General features: G+C 47.3%; 2 protein-coding genes and 1 long non-coding RNA gene across 5 annotated transcripts in view; 2 read left to right on the top strand and 1 right to left on the bottom strand.

Annotated features, from left to right (window-relative positions):
- H6PD (hexose-6-phosphate dehydrogenase/glucose 1-dehydrogenase) overlaps positions 1-23,164 on the top strand; it is a 217,144-nt gene that overhangs the window by 102,332 nt on the left and 91,648 nt on the right. The gene's annotated exons all lie outside the window — the stretch shown is intronic.
- On the top strand, positions 5-6,877 carry LOC310711464. Its single transcript, XR_014528464.1, has 3 exons — positions 5-104; positions 4,992-5,126; positions 6,591-6,877. It is a non-coding gene; the product is annotated as an uncharacterized lncRNA (long non-coding RNA).
- LOC310711300 (solute carrier family 2, facilitated glucose transporter member 5-like) lies at positions 3,153-22,830 on the bottom strand. Of its 3 annotated transcripts, XM_083513082.1 has the most exons (13): positions 22,678-22,829; positions 19,928-20,004; positions 18,106-18,201; positions 16,689-16,849; positions 14,740-14,864; positions 12,235-12,387; positions 11,519-11,644; positions 10,182-10,369; positions 8,973-9,083; positions 7,868-7,969; positions 5,754-5,829; positions 5,013-5,140; positions 3,153-3,563 (listed from the first exon to the last, which is right to left on the bottom strand). In XM_083513082.1, the coding sequence occupies exons 2-13, from the start codon at positions 19,967-19,969 to the stop codon at positions 3,387-3,389; spliced, it is 1,485 nt and encodes a 494-aa protein (XP_083369208.1). In that variant the 5' UTR covers positions 19,970-20,004; positions 22,678-22,829; the 3' UTR covers positions 3,153-3,386. The 3 variants fall into 3 exon arrangements, with proteins under 3 accessions (XP_083369208.1, XP_083369210.1, XP_083369209.1); XM_083513084.1 differs by lacking the exon at positions 8,973-9,083 and having other exon boundaries at positions 22,678-22,830; XM_083513083.1 differs by lacking the exon at positions 18,106-18,201.

Raw genomic sequence — 23,164 nt, 5'->3', positions numbered from 1 at the left:
ATTCCAACCACATCCGACAGCCTTACCACATGGTCAGACAGTGTTGGAAGGTGGAGTGGAAGGCAGGGAGCCCAAATGGTAACTGGAGTCAGAGCCAATGAAAGGTAATGTAAAGGTAAAGGAACCCTTGACCGTAAGGTCCAGTCGTGGCCGACTCTGGGGTTGCGGCGCTCATCTTGCTTTATTGGCCGAGGGAGCCGGCGTACAGCTTCCGGGTCATGTGGCCAGCATGACTAAGCCGCTTCTGGCGAAGCAGAGCAGCGCACGGAAATGCCGTTTACCTTCCCGCAGGAGTGGTACCTATTTATCTACTTGCACTTTGACGTGCTTTCAAACTGCTAGGTTGGCAGGAGCAGGGACCGAGCAACGGGAGCTCACCCCGTTGAGGGGATTCGAACCGCCAACCTTCTGATCGGCAAGTCCTAGGCTCTGTGGTTTAACCCACAGCGCCACCTGTGTCCCAAAGAAAGGTAGAGCCAACCAATTCTAGAGTTGTCCCCACTTTCCTCCTCCTCCCTGCTGAATTCTACAAGGAGCTGACAGGGATGTAGTGGTCTGGGACTGTGGAGGGTTTCTGCAGCAGGGGCCTTCCTTCCAGAGTCCTACAGCTGCCCAATCAGCATGACGCGGAAGCTTGCTAGCCCTTGAAAAGAAGTCTTCTCTCCCTTTGTAATCTTTGGAGCCAATCTGAGTGAAGAGAATCGAGTTGGCCACTGAGGATTGGCTCCTAGGGTCACTCTGGAGTTCTGCATGCGCCAAAGCTGAGCATTTAGGAGCACTCAGAACACAAGGCGTTTGGTTCCAAGAGAACAATGCATTGCAAGTGCTGTTGCGCACAATGGAACCTCAGGGAAAACAAAACTGAAGTCACTCCGGAAAGAAGGCATCAGAGCACTCCAAATCGTTTGCCCATTTCTGTGTACAGAAAGTGGTAGATCTAGCTGAAAAGCAGAACACAAAGATCTGAACTGATGCATTATTTGCCCATATATGTGCACAGAAAATAGTGTATGTAGCTGAACAGCAAGACACAAAGATCTGCAATGATTGTTGCAATGCATCAATTATTATTATTATTATTATTATTATTATTATTATTATTATGCAACTATAACATTACTGTACAGTATAATATAATATTAGGAAGTTGTATAATCTTAGAAGGGGTGAGGCTGTGACAATTAAGAAGGGGCCTTGTACTTCTCAGTTTGCCACTACACTACTGGTGCCAATACCCCTCGACCAGTAGCAAGTAAGAAAGCAGGCAGGTGGGGGCTGGCTGTGTGCAGACTGAAATTGTTGGGACAGTGCCCCCACCCTCACTATAACTGGGCAGCCACCACTGTGGTCAATGTCCATCTCTGCAATCAGGAACATAGGCTGAGGGGTGTATGGCTACACCTGGCAAATCTAGACTTCAATGGGGATTTGAACCCGGGACCACCTTTTGTTCTTCTCTGCTACCCAGGCTTTTGATGCCCTAACTTCGAACCCAGATCTCCTACAGACCAAATTTCAATGACGCTTGTTCCCATGGTGCAACTCCAGCCTTGCAAATCAGCTTACTAAAAGGTGAGGGTGACCACACAAACCTTTTAGCTAGTAAGCCTGCCCTATAAATGCTAATCATTTTAAGGTACTGTATCTGGTTCACCCGAAGCGTGGGGAGAAAAAATAGAGAAGGAATCCCATTTATATTGGATCAGGTCTGGTCACCTGGAGTCGAACCTTTGTTACCAGAGACGAGTGGGTATGTATAAGCTTTTTATTGAGTTCCGTCCGTCTTGGCAAAATGACGAACCAGTGGGGTGCTGGAGATGCTGGGAGCACTGGTGGAACCAATCCGGTACTCCCACCCACTGCGTTGCCACAGCCCCATGCCCACCTCTGTCCAGGCAACCCACAACAATGCCAGGGACAGGCAGGCAGCTGACCCACCATGCTGTTGGAAAACATAGTGACATAACACACTGAAGATACATAGACAGTAAAAGGAGGAGGGTGCAGGGTGTTGTAAAAGATCCAAGATCATAGAACTGTAGAGTAGGAAGGGACCACAAGACTCATCTAGTTCAGTGTTTCCAAAACTTGGGTCTCCAACTGTTTTGGGACTACACTTCCCATCATCCCTGACCACTGGTCCTGCTAGCTAAGGATGATGGGAGTTGTAGTCCCCAAAACAGCTAGAGACCCAAGTTTGGGAAGCCCTGATCTAGTCCAACCAATACGCAGGTGTCCCATATGGGGATTGATCTTGAAACCTTGGCATTAACAGCACTATGCTCTAACCAACTGAGCTATCCAGGCTGATGTCCATGGAGAAGTGCAAAGGAATTTGTAGGCGCCGATAGAGGAACCTGCAGCCTTCTTCTTCCTCAAGCGTCTGCCTGTGATGTCGCTCTTGCTCTCCTGATAAGGCCCTTGCCTGGTTATCTAACTGCAATCTCTGCTTGTGAATGTGACTTGATTTCTCTCTGTGTGTGCAAATGCCTCTGTGTGATTTATAGGCCTGGGGACTCCACTTTTGTGGGTTCCCCAGAGCACAGCTGTCAACTTACAGATTTGAAATTAAGGGACCAGCAGCCTCGAAAATAAGGGAACAGCAGCCCAATAAGGGATTTTCCAAACACAGGTATGTTCAACTTCTGAGCCCACAGTGCAGCAACCCGGCAAAGGGGATGCAGCAAGGAAAACCACTGTCACCTCTCCGCTGGGAAGCGCTGAGCAAAGGCGAGTCCCCAGACAACGCGGCCGATTTGATCGGCACAAGGCATGCAAGCTCCACCCCCCAGTCGTTCTTAGACTCCTTATTGGGTGAGCAATGCAGCCAAGCAACACAATTGGAGCCTCCCTCCTCCCTGGCCGGCAAGGAGGGAGGGAGAGGAGCTGCTTCCTTTGAAACCTGGGAAATTTAAGGGACATCATCAATAAGGGACAGCGAGACACGGCGCTGGGATAAGGGAGTTTCCCGCCAAATAAGGGACGGTTGACAGCTATGCCCCAGAGGCCGCAGCTGTTCTGACCAAGCAAAGCTGTCTCAAACAGCACAACGGGTGCGGTGAATCGAAGAAAACTGACCACAATACAGGCCCCATTGCCGGCGGCCGTGATTTTGTGGGCTCGAGAGTCATTTCACACATTTGGCTCTGGACTGATTGTGCTTGCCCTTCGTAATTTAATAAAGAAACAACATTTGTGGTAGAACAATAGAAAAGTGCACACAGGGAAAGGGGAAACAGCTTGGGTTGCTCTTCTGGACTGAAAGGAAAAAGGCAGTACGTGTTAACCGAGCTGAGGCGACTGAAGGACAGCATGAAGGGGATCTCTTTGGACCGTTGTATCTTAAAAAATAACAATTAAGCACAGCATCGACGCCTTCTGAGTTTCTAACTATCTGAGTTTCTATCTATCTGTTCCTTATCCTCCTTGGCTTGGAGATCCATGGACTTGCGGATTTCAAGAAAGGTCATGCCTCTGGTTTCCGGAACCATCGCGGAAATATAAATAAAGGTCAGCATGCAGAGAGGCCAAAGGATCAGGAGGCTGTAAGGCCCAGTGAGCGGCTGGAGTTGGAAAGACAAAAGGGGGAGGGAACAGGGGGAGGTAAGCAGGAGTTGACCAATGTGTCCCGGCGGGCTCCTTGTTTTCCCAGTCTCCGTTTCAGCTCTGGGCATTTCCGCCACAGTTTGTGAGTTGTAACCGGGCGTGCAAAGAGGAAATCTGCATGTGTTGCTGTGATGGCCTGGGATTCGGACTCGGAGGCTGAACCTGAGGAATCCCAGCCTGCACAGGAGTCCCCACCTCTAGAACCGGCTGAGCCGGGGCTAGGGCTTGAGCCTGAAGGGTCCTCACCTGTGCTGGATCCTCAGCTGAGTCTGCTCTGGAGGTGATGGAGGACCCATTGCCTGCAGGTGCTCCACTCTCAGCCCCGTCAGGAGAAGCTGAGGTTGCCTCTGGGTCCGGTAATCCTCCAGCCTCTCCTGAGCTGTAGAGGCTCGGGGCAGAGAGGTGGAGGGAATTAAGTTCTCGCAGGAGGAGTTCTCGCAGGAGGAGTGCTCGCCTCCAGGCCAGGAGAGGCAAGTCACCTGTGGACCGGGGCCGCCCTATGCCTTGGGGCAGATAAAAGCCAGCCAGCCCAGTCCCAGGTTGCGGGAGCAACATTGTTGGTAGCCTGTTCCTGCCTGAACCCTGTCCTGCTCTTCTGCCAGAGTTCCTGACCTCACCTGACTCCCTGCCTTGGACCCCGCTTCAGCTTTGAAGGACAGCCTCCATACTGCACCCTCGACCTCGGACTGGACTCGGACTTTGCTGCACGGTTAGCCCTTGGGACCAGCACAGTTGCTCAACACACCCTCCTTGTGCCACTGGCCCTGCTCATCTCATGTGGCCCCCCAGAAGGAAATGCGGCCCTCGGGATGGGAAGGTCTGCTGACCTCCGCTTGCCACCCCACCCAGAACAGACACGTGGACCTGACACCTGGACTTTGGAAAAGCCCACCCATAGGGATCCTGTCCTTCCAGGGTCCGGTTTCCATTTAATGACGCCTGCACGGTGTCTGGATGCCGATCCAGGACCTCCAGGAAAGGTCGTTTTGTCAAGCACGCAAAAGCGGAACGGCCACAGTCCTCAGTTCAGGAACTTCGCCTGGCCTACCAATTGCAGGGGCTTGTTGTCCTGCCATGTGGGGTATAGGGTGAGGTGAGGTTCAAGCCAGGCAGAAGGCAAGGTGAGACCAGGTTCCAGCCGCCTGCAAACATGAAGGCTGTGTTCTGGGGAGCAACTGAGCTCAGAAGCTGCTCACAAGCTGGAGCCGAGCTCTTTTAAACAGCAACAGATGCAAACTGGTTCGCTGCATTCTCCCAGCATTCCCAAGTCATTTCCTACCATTGGGGCGGAGCTGTTGTGTTTGCGGGAAATATCTAGATACCGTTTGTGGCTCGACGAAATGCGATTTTTACTGCCGTTTTATTTATTTATTTCCCGCTAAAAGGGACCTGGCAGAACCACTCACCTCTAGCTTAAGGAAGATCCCCACAGCAAAACAGCGGGTGACCCAGTTCACTATGCCGCCCAGCGTGAAGGCTGCGGCCCGCGATGACTGAAGGAAGATCTCGAGAGTGACCACGTAGGTGATTATAGCTGGGAGGACAGAAGGAAGCTGGGTGTTGAATTTGGCTCCCTCCTCCCAGAGTGATTTAACAGTCACACCCTCTTCCCAGGGAACTCTGGGAATTGTGGCTCTGCGAGGGGAACAGGGGGTCTCCTAACCACTCCACAGTTCCCAGAATTCTTTGGGCGGGGGGAAGCCATGACCGTTTAAAGTGATACAAAACTTCTTTCAACATACAGTACAGATAGGGCCCTCCAGATATTTGGAGCTATAACTCCCTTCCAGTGCTGGATCTATGTCTTTTCCATCTTAATTAATTAAATTTGCATATCGCCCTTCATCCAGAGGTCACAACACAAAAATACAACACGAGAATGCAAAACACATGATAAAACAAAAACAAACCGATAACTCCCCTCCACACCCCACCCAAAAAAAACACATTTAAAAGGCCATAGGTTGTTTAATGAGCCAAAGGCCTGGTTGAAGAGAGACGTTTTTTCTTGGCACCTAAAGATATGAAACAAAGGCGCCAGGCGAGTCTCCGCAGGGAAAGCATTCCACAAATGGGGAGCCGCCACAGATAAGGCCCGTGTTCTTCACCCACCTCAAATAAGTTTTGTGTGTCACCTGAGCCCTTACCTGGCCCCAACATGTATCCAGTGAGCATGGCAATGACTAAAACGGAGCTCAAGTAAATCATCCATGGCTGCATGGGCTGTTGGAGAAAGAGAGTTGTGCATGAGCGAGGTTGCCTCTCATTTTGAGGCAGGGGGGGGGAATCACCACACCCTTTGACTTGGACGATATAGGCATTTGTACACACACATAACTCCCCCATATACATGTCTCTGAGTACATTCCTTGAACTCCTTTGCAATAGCCAGAGCAGGGTGGATTTTGCCTCCATTTGCGGATTGCTATGGAAAGCACAGATTGGTTAGATTTCCCCTTGAAAGCAAACTGAATGGAGTCTTCTCCCGCATCCATAGCTGGAGCCTGCCCTGGAAACTTATTATTTATTGAATTTATATCCTGCCCTTCCTCTCGGAGGATCCCAGGGCAGCCAACACAGCCAAGATTTTATTAAAATGCCAAATCAGAGCGCCAGTGTGGTTTAGTGGTTAGAGTGTCATCCTGGGGACCTGGGAGACCAGGGTTCAAATCCCCCAATCGACCATGAAGCTTGCTGGGTGAACTTGGACGAAGTCACTGCCTCTCAAGCCTAGTCTATGAGGAGGGGGGGAGAAGCAGGTACCCCATCTGGAGAAAAAAGGTGGCATATAAATGCAATAATGAAAATAAAATCAAGCTTAGTACAAAATCATCATGGAAAACAGGCATGAAATCTCAAAGGAGAGATAAAGAGAGGGGCCAGAGACATCAGTAACACAGTCCACACTTAGGGTATAACAGGAATTATATAACAAGTTTATAAAAGTAAAAATGTGATCAACATCGATATCTCTTATTTTCTAGGGGGACCAGCTGTATTTCCAGCAAACCTTACTGCCCACCCGGAAACCTATGTCCCCACTTGTGGAAGGACATGGGGACCCAGAACTGGCCTCCACAGTCACTTACAGACGCTCTGTTAAAACCGTGTTCATGGAGGACAATCTTATTTGGCTGTGAGTGATCGCCAAAGAAGAAGAAGAAGCATGTATTCCCATTTTACTGTATTATCCACAGCATTTCTAGCTGGGAGAGTGGATATGTTCTACGTTTTTGACATGGAAAATAAAATCATGCCAAATGGAACGAAATCTGCCCTTACTTTTTTGACCTCAGTATGTGTGCCGGTTTTTCTAGTAGGACTGATTCTCACAAAGCACTCTAAAAACAGCTGGAACAGTCATAAAAGTTGTTAAGAGGTTAATTTAAAAATAATAATAATCTAAAAACAGTTTCGGTTAGAAACATCTCTTTCAAGAATCCTGGGGTTGTTGTCACTGATTGATTTATTACCCTAAGGTCCCAGGGCAGGTTAAAACACAATATTAAAAACAGTTTAAAACAGCTTGCAATCTCAAAAAATTAGCTGCGTCCTAAAAATACACACAAGGGTCTAAAGCAAAGGCAAAGGGGTATGTCTTCAGCAGTTGCCAGAAGCTTTATAAGGAAGGTAACAGACACACTTCTATGGGGAGTTCCATAACTTAGGGGCCACAGTAGAGAAAGCTCTCTCCTCGGCCGCCGCTACCACCACGCACTGCGGGTGGAGGAACTACCAAGAGCGCCCGCTTCTGAAATCTCAGAATCCAAGAGGATTCTGGGAAGGAGGAGGTTCCTCAGGTATTGAGGACCTGAGTTGTTTATGGTGAAGGCCAGGTTAGAATGCCTGTTGTTGTTGTTGTTGTTGTTGTTGTTGTTGTTGTTGTTGTTGTTGTTGTTGTTGTTACAATGGTACCTCGGGTTAAGTACTTAATTTGTTCCGGAGGTCCATACTTAACCTGAACTGTTCTTAACCTTAAGCACCACTTTAGCTAATGGGGCCTCCCACTGCCGCCTCACCACCGGAGCACGATTTCTGTTCTCATCCTGAAGTAAAGTTCTTAACCCAAGGTAATATTTCTGGGTTAGCGGAGTCTGTAACCTGAAGCGTATGTAACCTGAAGTGTATGTAACCCGAGGTACCACTGTATTATTATTATAAATTATTATATAGAATTATAATAATGGCCTAAACAAAGCAGAATAGCTAATTTTAATGAGCGACATTCAGCTCTGCATTCTGCCGGTCGCTATTTACTCACCTGAAGTTCGAGGGTCAAGGTTAGCAAGACGCAGGCAACACTACAGATCAGAAATCCCAGAAGTAGGAGAAACCTCCGCCCCACAGAGTCAATGACAGACATCTAGGGAATATAAAGGCAGGGGGGTGAGAGAGAAAGGAAGCCTCTGATCACAGCCAACAGCTTCAGGTTGCAGAGTTACAGCTGATTTATTGATTTTACATGCAGGTCCCGCTTACCGGACATAAGGCGTTCCCAGGAAATCATTCGTTAGGCTAGTGTTCACATAACGAGCTGACAATTTCCATTATTTCCTATGGGAACATTTTAAATCCAAGATCCCCGCCTCTCCCTCTCTCCATGGTTTCTGCCTGAAAATAGCTGCTGCCGACCAGCAAACCAAGTAAGGAACTGGGCAGTCTTCCTCAAAACAAACTTCCTAAATGCATGCAAATACCTGCATGTATTTGTTTAAGAAAAAATATATCCTACTTGATTGTCATGAAGCCTCTTAGTTCTCAGGAAATATGAAAAATCATCAATAAAAACATGTATTTTAAAAAAATATCCAAAATATTTTTAAAAGAAATAAAACGAAACTAACTGTGGCCTAAACCAATTTTGTTTTAAGCAGGTGCTGAAAAGAAGACCGCAAAGGTATCTATCTGCCTGATGTCAATAGCATAGGTGCTGCCATGCTAAGAGATCAATTTCTTACAAGTGTTTATAGTTTATTTAAGAAAATGTACATACTGCTTGACTGTAGGAAAGCTAAGCGGCTTACAAGGAATATAAAAATATAAAGAGTTAAAAGTTTTTTAAACAATTGATTGGATGTCTTGAATAACAAAACTGCTCCCCCCCCCAAAAAAAAAACAAAAATCCCCCAAAAGATCAAACTTTTTGCAATAAGGAAAGTTATGGAGGAACGTAAAGAAAAGTTGCTTGGATGTGGCCTTATCTAAACCCTCCTTGCCAACAAGCCAGAGTGAATAGATAAATAGCCAACATCATGTAATTTTCCTCTCTTTAATTGGTAGGGTGGGAAAACTATAGGCCAAATGCCCAGGTCTCTCTGGGATTGAGTTTGGAGATTTGAAAGGGAAGGAGAGAGGGGATGGCTCACCATTATGGAGGCTATAAACAAGAGCCAACACGTCACACACAAATTCATATAAAAGATATGGCTCTCTTTGCTTAGAAGCGACCTGTAGATTTTCTCTGCGTAGAAGTAGCCCTGCAAGCAGATCACAGCAAACAAAGACATCAGCTGCGGAAGAAGGTGCCGGCTACCGGGAATTTTCAGGAAAGAGGAAAAGGCAAAATGAAATAAAATAGAAACCACCACAAACAACCCTTCGCTGATGAGAGTTGCCTTTAATGTATTTTAGAATTATAAAGCCAAAGAATTGGCCCAAGGGTCTTCTCCTGCAATGAAGGAATCGCGGCTAACAAACCCATGGCAAGTGGCCATTCAAGCTCTGTTTCAACGCCTCCAATGAAGGACGATATTTATTTATGCATTCCATTCTAGGCAATACACCCACATTTAATTTCATCCTTCCCTCAGAGGTGTACACGGCAACAAAATAAAAATCGGTTAAAACGACAAAACCGGAATTCAGTTAAAATGCCTGGCTAAAAACAGCAACACAGAGTTGCCTCACGTGACATGAGGCAATCGCCCCCACCCTGTCAAACTTGGCCTGTGAGAGCTGGGGGTGTCAAAATGGCTCCTCCAGCTGGATTCAGTTCCCCACCTGCTTCACCTGGGAGAATGTTCTGGAATTCCTTGTCTGGTGTGTGTGTGTGTGTGTGTGTGTGTGCACGTATGCGTGCACACACACAAATCAGCAACCTGGTGTTACAGCCTCTGAATGCTGCTTGTAGAGCAAAACTTCTCAGAGGATGTTTTTCTGACAAACATAAATGAAATTTTTCAATGGTTCGAGAGGAGCTTGAAGAAATATATTCCTGAACCATTAAAGAATCTCAGTTCTCCCCTGGAGATTATCTGGCTTCCCTGAAATTTGCCAATTTTGGCCACAACTGTGGGTCTAGCTTTACTATATCATTTCACTGCTGAAGGATGTAAAAGCCTCAGTCCGATTTCCTCCTGGTCTTCCTTTCCTTAGCCCTTTCTTTCCTTCATTCACCAGTTGAAAAAAATAGCCAGCCCCCCCCCCCCCATTATTACAGGAGCCAAAGAATTTCACCAACGTCACGTGACCCTCAGGCACTTTCTGGGACAGGAACATGCCCCCTCCCGGCAGAGAAAGGTTCCTCATCCCTTCTCCCACAGCTTCTGAGCCACTTGGAACATTGGCTTCCTCACCCCAATTATGCCAGAAAATTGCTGGCCCCCCAACAAGATGGCGACGGTGATGACTTGGCGACGGAGACTATGGCTTTTCAGAAGCGAAAGTATCGTCATGTCCTTTTCTTGTATCTCATACTTCTCCTCCTTTCGGAGCTCCTCGATCTCATTTTCCATGTCAACCTTGTTCCTGAGCATTCTCAAGGCTGGGTGGAGAGAGAGAGAGAGAGAGAGAGAGAGAGAGAGAGAGAGAATCTGAGGAAGAAAGAGCATTCAAGCACTACGCACAGTGCAGACTAGAGCATAAACATCACAAAGCCTCCAACATTTCTCTGATGAAAATAGAGACATCCTTTTCCATAATACTTTTATTATGTATACCCCACCCATCTCACTGGGTTGAACCCAGCCGCTCTGGGAGACTTCCAACATAGATAAAAACATAATACAGTGGTACCTCGGGTTAAGTACTTAATTCATTCCAGAGGTCTGTACTTAACCTGAAACTGTTCTTAACCTGAAGCACCACTTTAGCTAATGGGGCCTCCTGCTGCCGCCACGCCGCCGGAGCCCGATTTCTTTTCTTATCCTGAAGCAAAGTTCTTAACCTGAAGCACTATTTCTAGGTTAGCGGAGTGTGTAACCTGAAGCGTATGTAACCCAAGGTACCACTGTAAATAAAACTGCCTTCAGATGTCTTCTAAAGGTTGTATAGTTACTTATCTCCTTCGCTCGAGGGTTGCGTGACTCCATAACCCTCCAACATTTCTCTGATGAAAATAGGGGCCACCCTAATATATCCTCCAATATTTATCTGATGATAAATAGGAACATCCTATGGGAAAGTGGGACATTCCAGGATCAAATCAGAAACTGGGACTGCTTCTGTAATCCCGGGACTGGAACATAGGGACACTTGGAGGGTCTGACATCGGTCACAGCCCAAGCAAACTTTGACGGGCGGGAGGGGCAAATGCCTCCCAGTCAATCCCAATATCACTTCCCACCTCCTCGCAGCCTTACCTGGAGACACCAGGGATTGGGCCCGGGGGCCTTCTGCATAAAAAGAGTTAAGTTGTGGGTGAACATATCAGATGACACAGCAATTCTTCAAACAGCTCTTGTTTATTCAGAGGCCAGAACAGAACTGAACTGAAGGGTTCAGCCAGCCTGCTTATATAGAGCTCCACTAGAACGCAACAGTAACCATTTTCTGTAATTATCCAATCACTGAACGTCACTTTCAATCCCTTATTTGCATATGTGGACCTGAGTGAAAACTATCCACGGTATCCCCCCTGCTGGCCCAGGGTGAGAGCTTCAGTACATAACACAAAGCTACAAAGCCAGCCTACCTTTCCTCGCTTTTGCTTCGTTCTTCATCTGAATAAACAGGTAGCGAGGACTTTCAGGGCACAGGAGCAGGAGCGGGATGTTGAAGAAAGCAACTATCCCAGTCAGGCCCAGCATCACTGGCAGACCTAAGAAAACGAGACAAGTGAATAAGTCGCGACAAGGTACGTTTACAAAGTGAAGCATGGAGTGGAGGCAGTTGAGAGGGGAGTACTTTTCTTCCCCTCTCCTAACGCTAGGACCAAGGCACATCCTGCAAAACTGAACGCAGGACAGAGAAAAGAAGGGGCTGACCACAGGAAGAGCTGAACTGTGGAACTCACTCCCACAAGAGGACAGGGTGGCCACCAACTTAGATGGCTTTAAAAGAGGATGGGACAAAGTGGTGGAGGAAAGGGCTATCGCTGTTTGTCCACAGCTTTCTGGGTCATGTGGCCAGCATGACTAAACCGCTTCTGGTGCAGCAGAACACCATGATGAAAACCAGAGCGCACGGAAATGCTGTTTACCTTCCCGTCACAGTGGTACCTATTTATCTACTTGCACTGGCATACTTTCGAACTGCCAGGTTGGCAGGAGCTGGGACAGAGCAACGGGAGCTCACCCCATCGCACGGATTTGAACAGCCGACCTTCTGATTGGCAAGTCCAAGAGGCTCAGTGGTTTAGTCCACAGCGCCACCCCCACATCCCTGACCCCGCCCTCTTCTCCAACTTACGTTTCTTGTTCCCAAGGATGTTGGGACTGCTGATGGCCTGAGCCAAGAGGACACCCACGGTGAAGAACAGTATGGACATCATCGTGAAGGTCCCCCTCATGCTTACGGGGGCGAGCTCTCCAACATATAAGGGGATCATAGTGGAAAACAAGCCTGGTTAAATGAGAATCAAAGGGTCACAGGCACAACTGGCAGAGGGACCTCATCCATGGCGTTACTTCATCATTTGTGGTATAGGGCTGCAACCACTATTAATCCTGCTCTGGACAGACTAGTGCACACAACTAACTCTGTTAATTTCAGTGGGTTTGCTGTGAGTAGAACTTTGCTGGTCCCAGCCGTTCTGCCTCCCACCACTTGAACTCGGGGCCCAGCCACACTTTCTCTTAAGTCCATACCTCTTTGCCACGTTTTCTATTTGGTCTGGGACTGCATGTTCCTACCTGAAAATAAAGTTCCCACAGAAAATAAAGTTGTGATTGGAGCCATCACAAACGAGCGGGAACACACACAAATTTTGCACCTCTATCACTTGATCACCTTTTTTTTTAGGAGCGCTAAACAGGGGGGAAATAAAATAAATAAATAAAAATGATTGTCAGGGGTTCAGGAGCAGAGGCGAGGGCAAGGGAGGAAACAGAGAGCGAGGGGGAGGAGGCAGAAGAAAAGATGAGTGATGACGACGACCCGAGATCTCCGAGTCTTTCCAGTGAATCAGAAGATTCACAGAAAGGAGCACCAGTGGCCAGGGCAAGGGGGGAGACTAGGGGGACACCCCAGGAAGATAGAGCCAGAGGGGACTCAGAGGGGAGCAGTTGGAAATCGGGACCAGCGTCACCGCCAGAGAGCAGGGAAGAGGAAGGGCGCCAGGGATCAAGCGCTGGCAGCTCACAACAGGAGGGAGGGCACGAGTCAGGAGTGGCCACACCTCCATCGGGGAGCGAAGAGACGATCAGACGGAAGGTGGAAGGTTGGGCGCGCGCGCCAAGTTCAAATGCACAGGAAGGTGGCGCAGTAGGCAGCCCGGAAAGGGAGCCAGGTCCTAAAGCCCGGCGCAAGGAGACAGGAGGGTCCGGGGGGTCAGCGTCAGAAGAATCCCGGAAGGAAGAGACCCCGGGGGGCAGAGGGACCCAGAGAAGAACAGTCAGGCGGAAAAGGTGGAGCAGGGCTAGGATATTAAGTTGGTGTACAAGGGGCGGAGATTCAGACGGAGCTTCGCCGATCTAAGCATAAGACGTAGAGTTGCACGCAGCAGCTTGAGAATGGAAACTGTAACTCAATAAAGACTTTTATTTAATGATCGCTGGCTAGCGTGATCCTCTGTGAGCTAGGATCTGGAAGCAACCCTGACAATGATGCACAGCAAGAAGATGAGAAGTGCGCTGGTCAGAGCTGGAGGGACAAATGGAAGAAAAAAAATCCCACAGGGAACCAGGCAGAGGGACTTCTCGGTAGTGGCACCCGCCCTGTGGAACGCCCTCCCATCAGATGTCAAAGAAATAAACAACTACCTGACTTTTAGAAGGCATCTGAAGGCAGCCCTGTTTAGGGAAGTTTTTAATGTTTAATGTTTTATCATGTTTTTAACATTCTGTTGGAATCTGCCCAGAGGAGTATAAATAATTATTTATATTATTATATTATTATATATTATTATTATTATTATTATTATTATTATTATTATTATTATTATTATTTAGGCGGGGAAAGGAGGAAAGGAAGTGGGAGCAGACCGCCCTCAACACAGCTCCCAGGAAAGCTTAAAAGCTCCTTTTGCACCAGATTATTCCAGTGCAGAAAGAGCTTTTCAGCTCTCCATCTTGTTTACCAGGCTCTGGTGTGCCCTTGCAAGATTTTGCTGGAACGGGTCCCATGAGATCTGATGACAGCATCCCAGAGCCCAAGAGAGAGACCAGTAAGCAAGGTGGGGAGCTCAAAAGCTCTTTGCCCTGCTTGGAAAGTAGGGATGGCTGCATGGGGCTGGTTCCAAGGGGGTGGTTTGAGTATATGCGTTTTTGTGCATATGTGTCACTCCCAGAACATGATCCCTGCGCAAGATGCAGTCGTACTGTATAACAACAACACCTAAAAACTTTAAAATCTGAGACCGTCAACTAACTATTATGGAAAGATATATTCTTAATTGCCTGCCTAAGTCTGGCGGAATAGAAAAATTCTGAGCGGGCGTTTAAAAGTTGAAACAGAATCCCCTATTGGAGAAGTATTTAAAGTGGTATGATACTGCTTTAAACGTACATTGCAAATGGGACCCAACTCAGCCCTAAGTTAGTCACGCCTATTATTTTCAATGGGTCTACTCTGAATAGGATTAACATGGTGCACAGCTCCCTAACTTTTTAATGCTGATAAGCAGCCTAGGCATCTGGGTTCAGGAGCCAAATCTTCCAACCACAGACACGGGTTCAAGGCAGCTTTCGGCTTTTGTTTGGCTTGGTTTTGTTAAAAGGCAATTCAAAGACTGCATGTGGAACGCTTTTTTTTCACCTGAAGATATCCCGACGAGGAAGCGAGCAAAAATGCCAAAGTCGTAGAATTTTCCTGCACTCGAAGCACCCATTAATCCACAGGCAACGGCGGCCGCAGCATTATTGAGCATCAAGGAGCGTCTCCTGAAAAGACAGCAAAAAGGGGGTGAGGAGGAGATGAGCAGGCCCCAAACAGCGAAAAGAGCAGAGGGGGGGGGCAGCTGCGGAGTTGCCACAAGGCCCTGAAGTGCTGCTGCCAGTCAGTGTAGACAATTCTGATTGTCTACTGCATGGGTAGGCAAACTAAGGCCCGGGGGCCGGATCTGGCCCAATCACCTTCGAAATCCGGCCCGTGGATGGTCCGGGAATCAGAGTGTTTTTACATGGGTAGAATGTATGCTTTTATTTAAAATGCATTTCTGGGTTATTTGTGGGGCATAGGAATTCATTTATTTTTTATTAATATAGTCCGGCCCCCCACAAGTTCTGAGGGACAGTGGACTGGCCCCTGCTGAAAAAGTTTGCTGACCCCTGGTCTACTGATTCAGATGAACCAACAGTCTGAAACAGCCCGAGGCTGTTCCCTACGTTTCAAAGCAATTATATAGAACTTCCCAAAGACAAAATGTAAAAAATAAAACATGTGTATTCCACCATGTGCCATCAGCCCTTATAGAATGAGCAAGTGTATGCAGCTGACTTATCTCCTTAAGCAGCGGTTTTGACGTCATATCACTCCATTCCAGGCCGACCACAGAAAGACATTTGAAACAGAGATTCTTTCACTCAGTGGTTTTGTTGTCTTCTGAGTTCCACATGGGATTTCACACAGCTGGGGCACTACTACTGCAGTTTGAGCGATGATCGAGAGCAGGAGACTCAGTGGCGTAGCGTGGGGGGTGCAGGGGGGGCCGGCCACACCGGGCGCAACATCTGGGGGTTGGTTAGGGGGCGCAAATCCACGGGTTAGGGGGCGCGAATTACTTGCCTTGCCCCGGGTGCTGACAACCCACGCTACGCCACTGAGGAGACTCCTGCTTGCAAAGCGGATGCTCTGCTGCTGAGCTCCAACTTTCCCAAGCAAATGCATTGACCTATCCCTGCTCTATGTAGATTCCCGTATTACAGGAGGCTGGACTAGATAACTCTTGGGGTCCCTTCCAGCTCTACAGTTCTGTGACTCTATCCTGTCTGCAAATTATCCTTTAGCAACAAGTATACATGCAGAGATTCTTTTCTCTGTATTGAATGAAGGAACATTTGGACAGAAATTTGGTTTTGAGTCGTCCCATATTGAGCATGGTTTTGGTATGGTATATATTATGTAAAGGTAAAGGGACCCCTGACCATTAGGTCCAGTTGTGACCGACTCTGGGGTTGCGGTGCTCATCTCGCTTTATTGGCTGAGGGAGCCGGCGTACAGCTTCTGGGTCATGTGGCCAGCATGACTAAGCCACTTCTGGTGAACCAGAGCAGTGCACGGAAACGCCGTTTACTTTCCCGCCAGAGTGGTACCTATTTATCTACTTGCACTTTGACATGCTTTCGAACTGCTAGGTAGGAAGGAGCAGGGAGCAAGCAACAGGAGCTCACACTGTTGTGGGGATTCGAACCGCTGACCTTCTGATTGGCACGTCATAGGCTCTGTGGTTTAACCCACAGTGCCACCCGTGTATTATGTAAAGGCTATATTTAAAGAAATGGATGCTTGGTGGAATATAAATGTCTTATTTTTACATGTTGTCTTTTATATAAGTTCTATATAATTGCATACAGAGCCATGTGAGCCGCGTTGCTTTATTTATCTGTATTCCTTTGTGTTGTGTTTTCCTATGTTTCTAAGGCAATGACCCAACACGTAGCTTAACTAGAGATCAGTGGGGGGTATGGGTCAGCAATAGTCATATTCCCCACCCCCAACACCTCTTGCTGTGCCTACTGTTCTCCATCCCCCTATTATCTCTGTACCTGCCGCAGCTATCCACCAAGGTGCCGAGCATCAGCGACCCAATGATGCCTCCAATTGGGAAGACCATAGCGTTAAAGGCCATCCGGCCAGTCTGAGGCTCTACGATTCTGATGTCCATCCTTTCAGTCTCTTCCGTTATGTTGGAATTTATATGTGAGACCTAAGATGGAAGAGAGACATCAGATGAAAGAGAGTGGGAGGAGCACACAGGATCTGAGACCCAGGAAACTAACTTATACCATCCAGCGCAGTATCACCTACAGTGGTACCCTGGTTCTCAAACGCCTTGGTACTCAAACAACTTGGAACCCAAACACTGCAAACCCGGAAGTAAGCGTTCCAGTTTGCAAACTTTTTTCAGAAGCCAAACATGCTCTGTTTTGAGTGTTACGCTTCCGATTTGAGTGCCACGCTTCCATTTTGAGCGTTATGCGGAGGTCTGTCTGTTTTTGCTATTTATTTTGCGTTTTTGTTTTTGTGGCTCTTTTTGTTTTGTTTCTGTGACTGTGTGGAACCCTGTTCAGCTACTGATTGATTGATTGATTGATTGATTGATTGATTGATTGTGTGGCTGCAGTACATTGTTTATTGCTTTCATTTAATGGGTCAATGGTCTCATGAGATAGTAAAATTCATGTTAAATTGCTGTTTTAGGGGTTGTTTTTAAAAGTCTGGAACCGATTAATCCATTTTGCATTACTTTCTATGGGAAAGCGTGCCTTGGTTTTGGAACGGACTTCCAGAACAGATTAAGTTTGAGAACCAAGGTACCACTGTACTCTGAATGGCAGCAGTTTCCCAGTGTCTCAAGTAGAGCTCTTCTTGACCTCAGCAAAAACAGTAACTAGAAATGCTTTGGGTTGCCCCTGAGACCACCCCACGTGCAACATTTGCCCTCTAAAACTGAGCCATGGCCCACAGACTCCCCCTGCTCACTCAACCCTGCTACCTCTTCAGCTTGACACCTCCTTTCCCCAGTCTTCTGCTTCTGACCATTCTTTGTCACCCCACCACTTTCTTCCACTGGGGGCTCCCCAGTTGGTGCCCTCCACCAATCCCCTGTGTCCAAACAACCCATGACACCACCTAAGTCCCTGGTAGAACCAGTAGAAGCATCCCCCCCATCCAGCCTAGTAGTGTCTGCACTGACTGGCAGCTGCTCTTTGAGGTTTCAGATTCTGATGTTTCCCAGCCCTGCTCGGGGATGTTACGGGTTTTGAACCAGGAGACTCCTGCATGCAAAGCAGATGCTCCGCTGCTGAGCTACGGCTTTTCCAAGCGAATGCATTGACCCACCCCTGCCCTATGTAGATTCCTGCATTGCAGGGGGTTGGTCTAGATGACTCTTGGAGTTCCCTTCCAACTCTTACAGTTTTAGGATTCTAAGTAGTTCCACATACAATAGGGCTGGCTTACCGTCTCTGGGTTGAGGACAACCCAGTAGATGTATCCCAGTTGCAAGGATCCAAGGGAGGGAATCACTGTAGCAATTAGAAGTCCAGATGTCAGTTCCTATAGGAAAGAGCAGTAGACAGTGTTGCTGGTTGTACACCGTGCAGGTGCATTAGAGACACCTACTAGTGAAAACCCAGCCCTACCCATAAAACGAAGCATGGCCAGACACTCCAGAGAGAGTGCGGTGTAGTGGTTAGCGTATCGGTCTAGGTCTTGGGATACCAGGGTTTGAATCCCCTGCTCAACCATGACGTTTACTGAGGTGAACTTGGGCCAGTCACTGCCTCTCTCAGCCAGTGGCCAACTGTGGTCTGCTACAATCCCCAAGCCATGTTAGGAGGCAAAAATTGCAGGCACGCTTCTCCTGATCCAGTGAGCAGGACCTACAGTCCAGGAAAGCTGGGAGGCAGCAATTTGCATGCAATAGTAGGAGCAGGGGGGGTGTGTGTTTCAGGTGAGTGGTACATCCCACGGCACCAGAAACCCCGAGCACAACTTCACAAACCATTGGGGTGACTCCAGCACCTTCCCTATCGGTGAAAAGCCCTCCCCTTCTTGGGAAACACTTCTGAGCACAATTCAAAGGGTTGGTGCTGACCTTTAAAGCCCTGAATGGCTTTGGCCCTCCATACCTGAAGGAGTGTCTCCACCCCCATCATTCAGCCTGGACACTGAGGTCCAGCTCCGAGGGCCTTCTGGCGTTCTGGCGGTTCCCTCACTGAGAAAAGTCAGGTTACAATGGAACCAGGCCGAGGGCCTTCTCGGTAGTCATGCCTCCCATCAGATGTCAAGGAAACAAACAACTATCTGACTTTTAGAAGACATCTGAAGGCTGTCCTTTATAGGGAAGATATGAATGTTTGATGTCTCACTTTTTAATTTGTTTGAAGCCACCCAGAGTGGCCGTCAAGTTAGATGGGCAGTAACTAATTAATTACAGTGGTACCTTACAAGCACCTCAGGTTACAAACACTTCTGGTTACAGACTCCGCTAACCCAGAAATAGTACCTCAGGTTAAGAACTTTACCTCAGGATGAGAACAGAAATCGCGTGCTGGCAGCACGGCAGCAGCAGGAGGCCCCATTAGCTAAAGTGGTACCTCAGGTTAAGAATGGTTTCAGGTTAAGAATGCACCTCCAGAATGAATTAAGTTCATAACCAGAGGTACCACTGTACTACTACTACTACTACTATTAGGGATAAATCAAACTGCAAGGAAGCAGAGGCAACAGCAAAGGCAGAAACAAACTTTGCCTCCAGCTCTCCAGATTTGGTTGGATTCAACTTCCATCTGCCCCAAAACAGCCTGGCCAATGGTCAGGGAGGATGGGAGTTGTAGTCCAACAACATATGGAAATCCACAGGCTGCCCATCCCTGGACTAAATGTGCCTGGGAGCTGGGACACCATCAAGGTAGGAGGCTGCCTGCTGTATCTCTGCATGAGTGGCTGCTCAGGTGGCTGCTGCTGCTTCTTCTTCCTCTTCTTCTTCTTCTTCTTCTTCTTCTTCTTCTTCTTCACTTCATGGCCAAGTGGAGATTTGAACCTTAGTCTCCCAAGTCTTCATTGGACACCCTCACCACTGTACCACACTGGCTAAGATGGCAGCCTTCAATTGTTGCTGGACTCGACCTTGCATCAGTCCCAGCCAGCATGGCCAATGAGGAGGGACAGTGGGGAGTTGTAGTACCCATTTGCTTTGCCCAGCTTTAGAACTTCAAACCATTGTGGCTGATTTCGATTTGAATCTCACCAGGGGGAGCCAGGATGCATCTGAACTCACCTTTTTCTTACGTTTGGGAATTGAGGTATTCGAAGTTTCCATAGTTCCCTGGGTATGGGTGAAAAATAGGCAGGGAGCTGTAGGGAGAAAGAAGAATTTGGGTGTTCTGAGATGGTATCAACTAGAGGAGTCAGAGGAGGAGAGGACAGAGGGTGAAGAAAGAGCTGTGAGTGGAAGGGGGCCCTTTCCCCATCCTCTGGACCCCCTGGGGAAATCAACAAACCTGTTGTACCTGGAACTGAGTGTGGAGAGGGCAGCTGAATGGGACACAGCTGTAGCAGCCTAGGGAGCTAACATCCACCTTGGGCCTGCACATAAAAAGCAAGCCTACAATGAGAAACTAAGAAACAGTTATGGACCACAGGTATGAAGTTTACGGCATGTAATGCCTTAAAAGAGAATTTAATGAAAATGATTTACAGGTGGTACATAACACCAGTCAAGCTCGCAAAAATCTATCATTTGCCTGATAATAAATGCTGGAAATGTAATGAGACTGAAGGTACATTCTTCCACCTTTGGTGGACATGCCCAAGGATTAAGAACTTCTGGGAGATGATTTATAATGAAATGAAAAAGGTATTTAAATATACCTTCCTGAAGAAACCAGAGGCCTTTCTCCTGGGCATGGTCGGCCAATTGGTGCCAAAGAAGGATAGAACCTTTTTTATGTATGCTACAACAGCAGCAAGAATACTTATTGCAAAGCATTAGAAGACACAAGATCTACCCACCTGGGAAGAATGGCAGATGAAGCTGATGGACTACATGGAATTGGCAGAAATGACTGGCAGAATCTGAGACCAGGGAGAAGAGTCGGTGGAAGAAGATTGGAAAAAATATTTACAGAAATATTGCAAAATTAATGAATGTTAGAAGGATGCTGGAACGAAGTTACATGGCTTTAGCAGAAATGTGATAAAGAATTAAGTAAAAATAGATTGTTAATGGACCAAAGTGGAAAATTTAAGGTTAAATTGTCTTAAGATAAATTTTAGAACGAAAATTGAGAAAGATGGAAAGGACTTGCTGAAATAGCTAATTGAACTAGAATACAAAAAAGGGAGGTGTGAGGAGGTCGATGAAAGAAGTATATGAGAGGTAAAGACATGGAAAGGTTGGATGTGTTTTTAAATGTTTTTGTTTCCCCCCCCCCCCGTTGTTTTACTGTATTGTTTTGTTTTGTTTTTTAATGTATTGTAAGGTATTGTTTTGTTTTAATTTTCTATTGTTCTTTTTTCTTTTTCTGCAACTTTCAAACCCCTAATAAATATCATTTTTAAAAAAATACAATGAGAAACTAAGGCGACAGTTGCTGTTTCCAGGAACTCTTTTGGTTGTGAGACTTTTGTGGGTGAGCAGAGTTTGTTTGGACCCTGGGGTGAAAACCCAGAGTCTGAGAGGGAGGGTGTGTCGGAAGGAAAATGAACAGAAATTGATTTCTCTGTATTGGTAACTTTGTATTAATGTAACATTTTTACATGCAACCATGTATTTTTGCAATGCTTTCTTTACGCTGTTTGTTGTTTGTTTTTATTGACATTGCAAGAGATTAAGGGCTCCAGAGCTTGGTTGGTTTGCGTTCATGATTGCAGTGCAGCTTCTTTGTAACAAAGGATATACCTGTGTGATGCTGACACAAATCCCTACACTAACACTATACAACAGAAAAGAACAAAATGACCTCAGCCCAGTATACCTGAAGGAGCATCTCCACCCCCATCATTCAGCTCAGACACTGAAGTCCAGCTCCAAGGGCCTTCTGGCAGTTCCCTCACTGCGAGAAGTGAGGTTACAGGGAACCAGGCACAGGGCCTTCTTGGTGGTGGCACCCGCCCTGTGGAACACCCTCCCATCAGATGTCAAGGAAACAAACAACTACCTGACTTTTAGAAGACATCTGAAGGCAGCCCTGTTTAGGGAAGTTTTTAATGTTTGATGTTTTATCGCTTTTTTATTATTATAATCTGTTGGGAGCCACCCAGAGTGGCTGGAGTATAAATAATAAATTATATTATTATTATAACAAAAAAACCATCTCTCTCCCTCCCTTCTCTTTCCTCCACAACTGCAAGATGTCTACGACAAAAGTGTCTCCCACTACATATAAAAGAACTGTGAAAAGGACTCTATGAATTGGTAGTGGGGGCACAGACATGCTTTTCCCTGTTTATTTGTTTTGCAACACAATAAAGTCTTTAATAAAAACCTTTTAAAACAGGTTTTCTGAAATCAACCATTCCAAAAAATAATTTGTTGTTGTCCTGGGTGCTGCAGTGTGGTAAGCGTGCTGAGAGTTGTTAGGAGACCTCCCAGATCTCCAGTGTCCCCCAAACACTTTTATTAAGACTGATTAGGGATCAGGGATGGTGGGATTTGTAGTCCAGCAATATCTGAAAAGCCCACAGGAGCACCATCCAGAAAGGAGACTCCCTGCCATGCCTCTGCATGAGTGGCTGCTCTGGCCATTAGTAAGACAGATTAAAATGGGGACGAGGGAACCTCCAAACATTGTTGGACTCCCAGTTCTCATCCATCCCAGCCGCTGGCAGAGATGGTAGTTGTTGTAGTCCCACAACACCTGGAGGGAGAGCTGGTTCCCCCACTCCCAGATTGAAGCAAAGTCGAAAGCTAGAACTTCAGCCATTCTCTCCCAGGGCAGTCTATTGGATCAAGAGTCCCAGAAGTGGGCTCCCATAGGGAGCCACCCCACACCCCCGGTGCATTCCTGCAGAGGCACAGAAACTTACTGCAGCTTTTTGCCCTGGCGAGGAGAGCAGGGGGAAATCAGCCAAGCTCTGTTTTCCCCTGAAAGGAGGACATCAAAAGGCAGGCGGTATGGCAAGAGCCAATCAGAGGAAGGAAGCTGGAAGATTCCGGGGAATCTTGACAGTTGGAAGGCCCAATAAAGGCGGCCAATGTAGGAGCATATCAGAATTGTTGCCAGCACAACAGAACTGCTATAACCTGCAGCATGAGGCCAATGGCCTACCTAGACCAGCACTCGGTCTTCACAGTGGCCAACCAGATGCCTATTATGGGATGCCCACAAGCAGGCTATGAGCGCAAGAGTACTCTCCCTGCAAGAGCGATTCCCAGCATTCAGACTCATGCCAGCTCTAGCGAAATATGTTCCTGCTAAATATTCCCTCTTTCAAAGAGCCTTCTAAATCTTTATCCCAGTGGATAAATATCCTGCCTTGGATTTCAAATTTGATTTTATATATGGGCTTTTGT

This window comes from Podarcis liolepis, assembly GCF_965112155.1.
Source record: "Podarcis liolepis genome assembly, chromosome: 7".
Classification (NCBI taxonomy): domain Eukaryota; kingdom Metazoa; phylum Chordata; class Lepidosauria; order Squamata; family Lacertidae; genus Podarcis; species Podarcis liolepis.
Note: the sequence above shows the minus strand (reverse complement) of the source record. Positions and strands in the feature narration are given on the sequence as shown.

Coding starts and splice junctions, on each gene's coding strand:
- LOC310711300 (XM_083513082.1), bottom strand. CDS start 19,969: ATGGAAACTTCGAATACCTCAATTCCCAAACGTAAGAAAAAG. Junction 9,084..10,181: donor AATTTTCTGGCATAATTGGG/GTGAGGAAGCCA, acceptor ATCTGCTTGCAG/GGCTACTTCTACGCAGAGAA. Junction 3,564..5,012: donor GGATCTTCCTTAAGCTAGAG/GTGAGTGGTTCT, acceptor TTCCAACTCCAG/CCGCTCACTGGGCCTTACAG.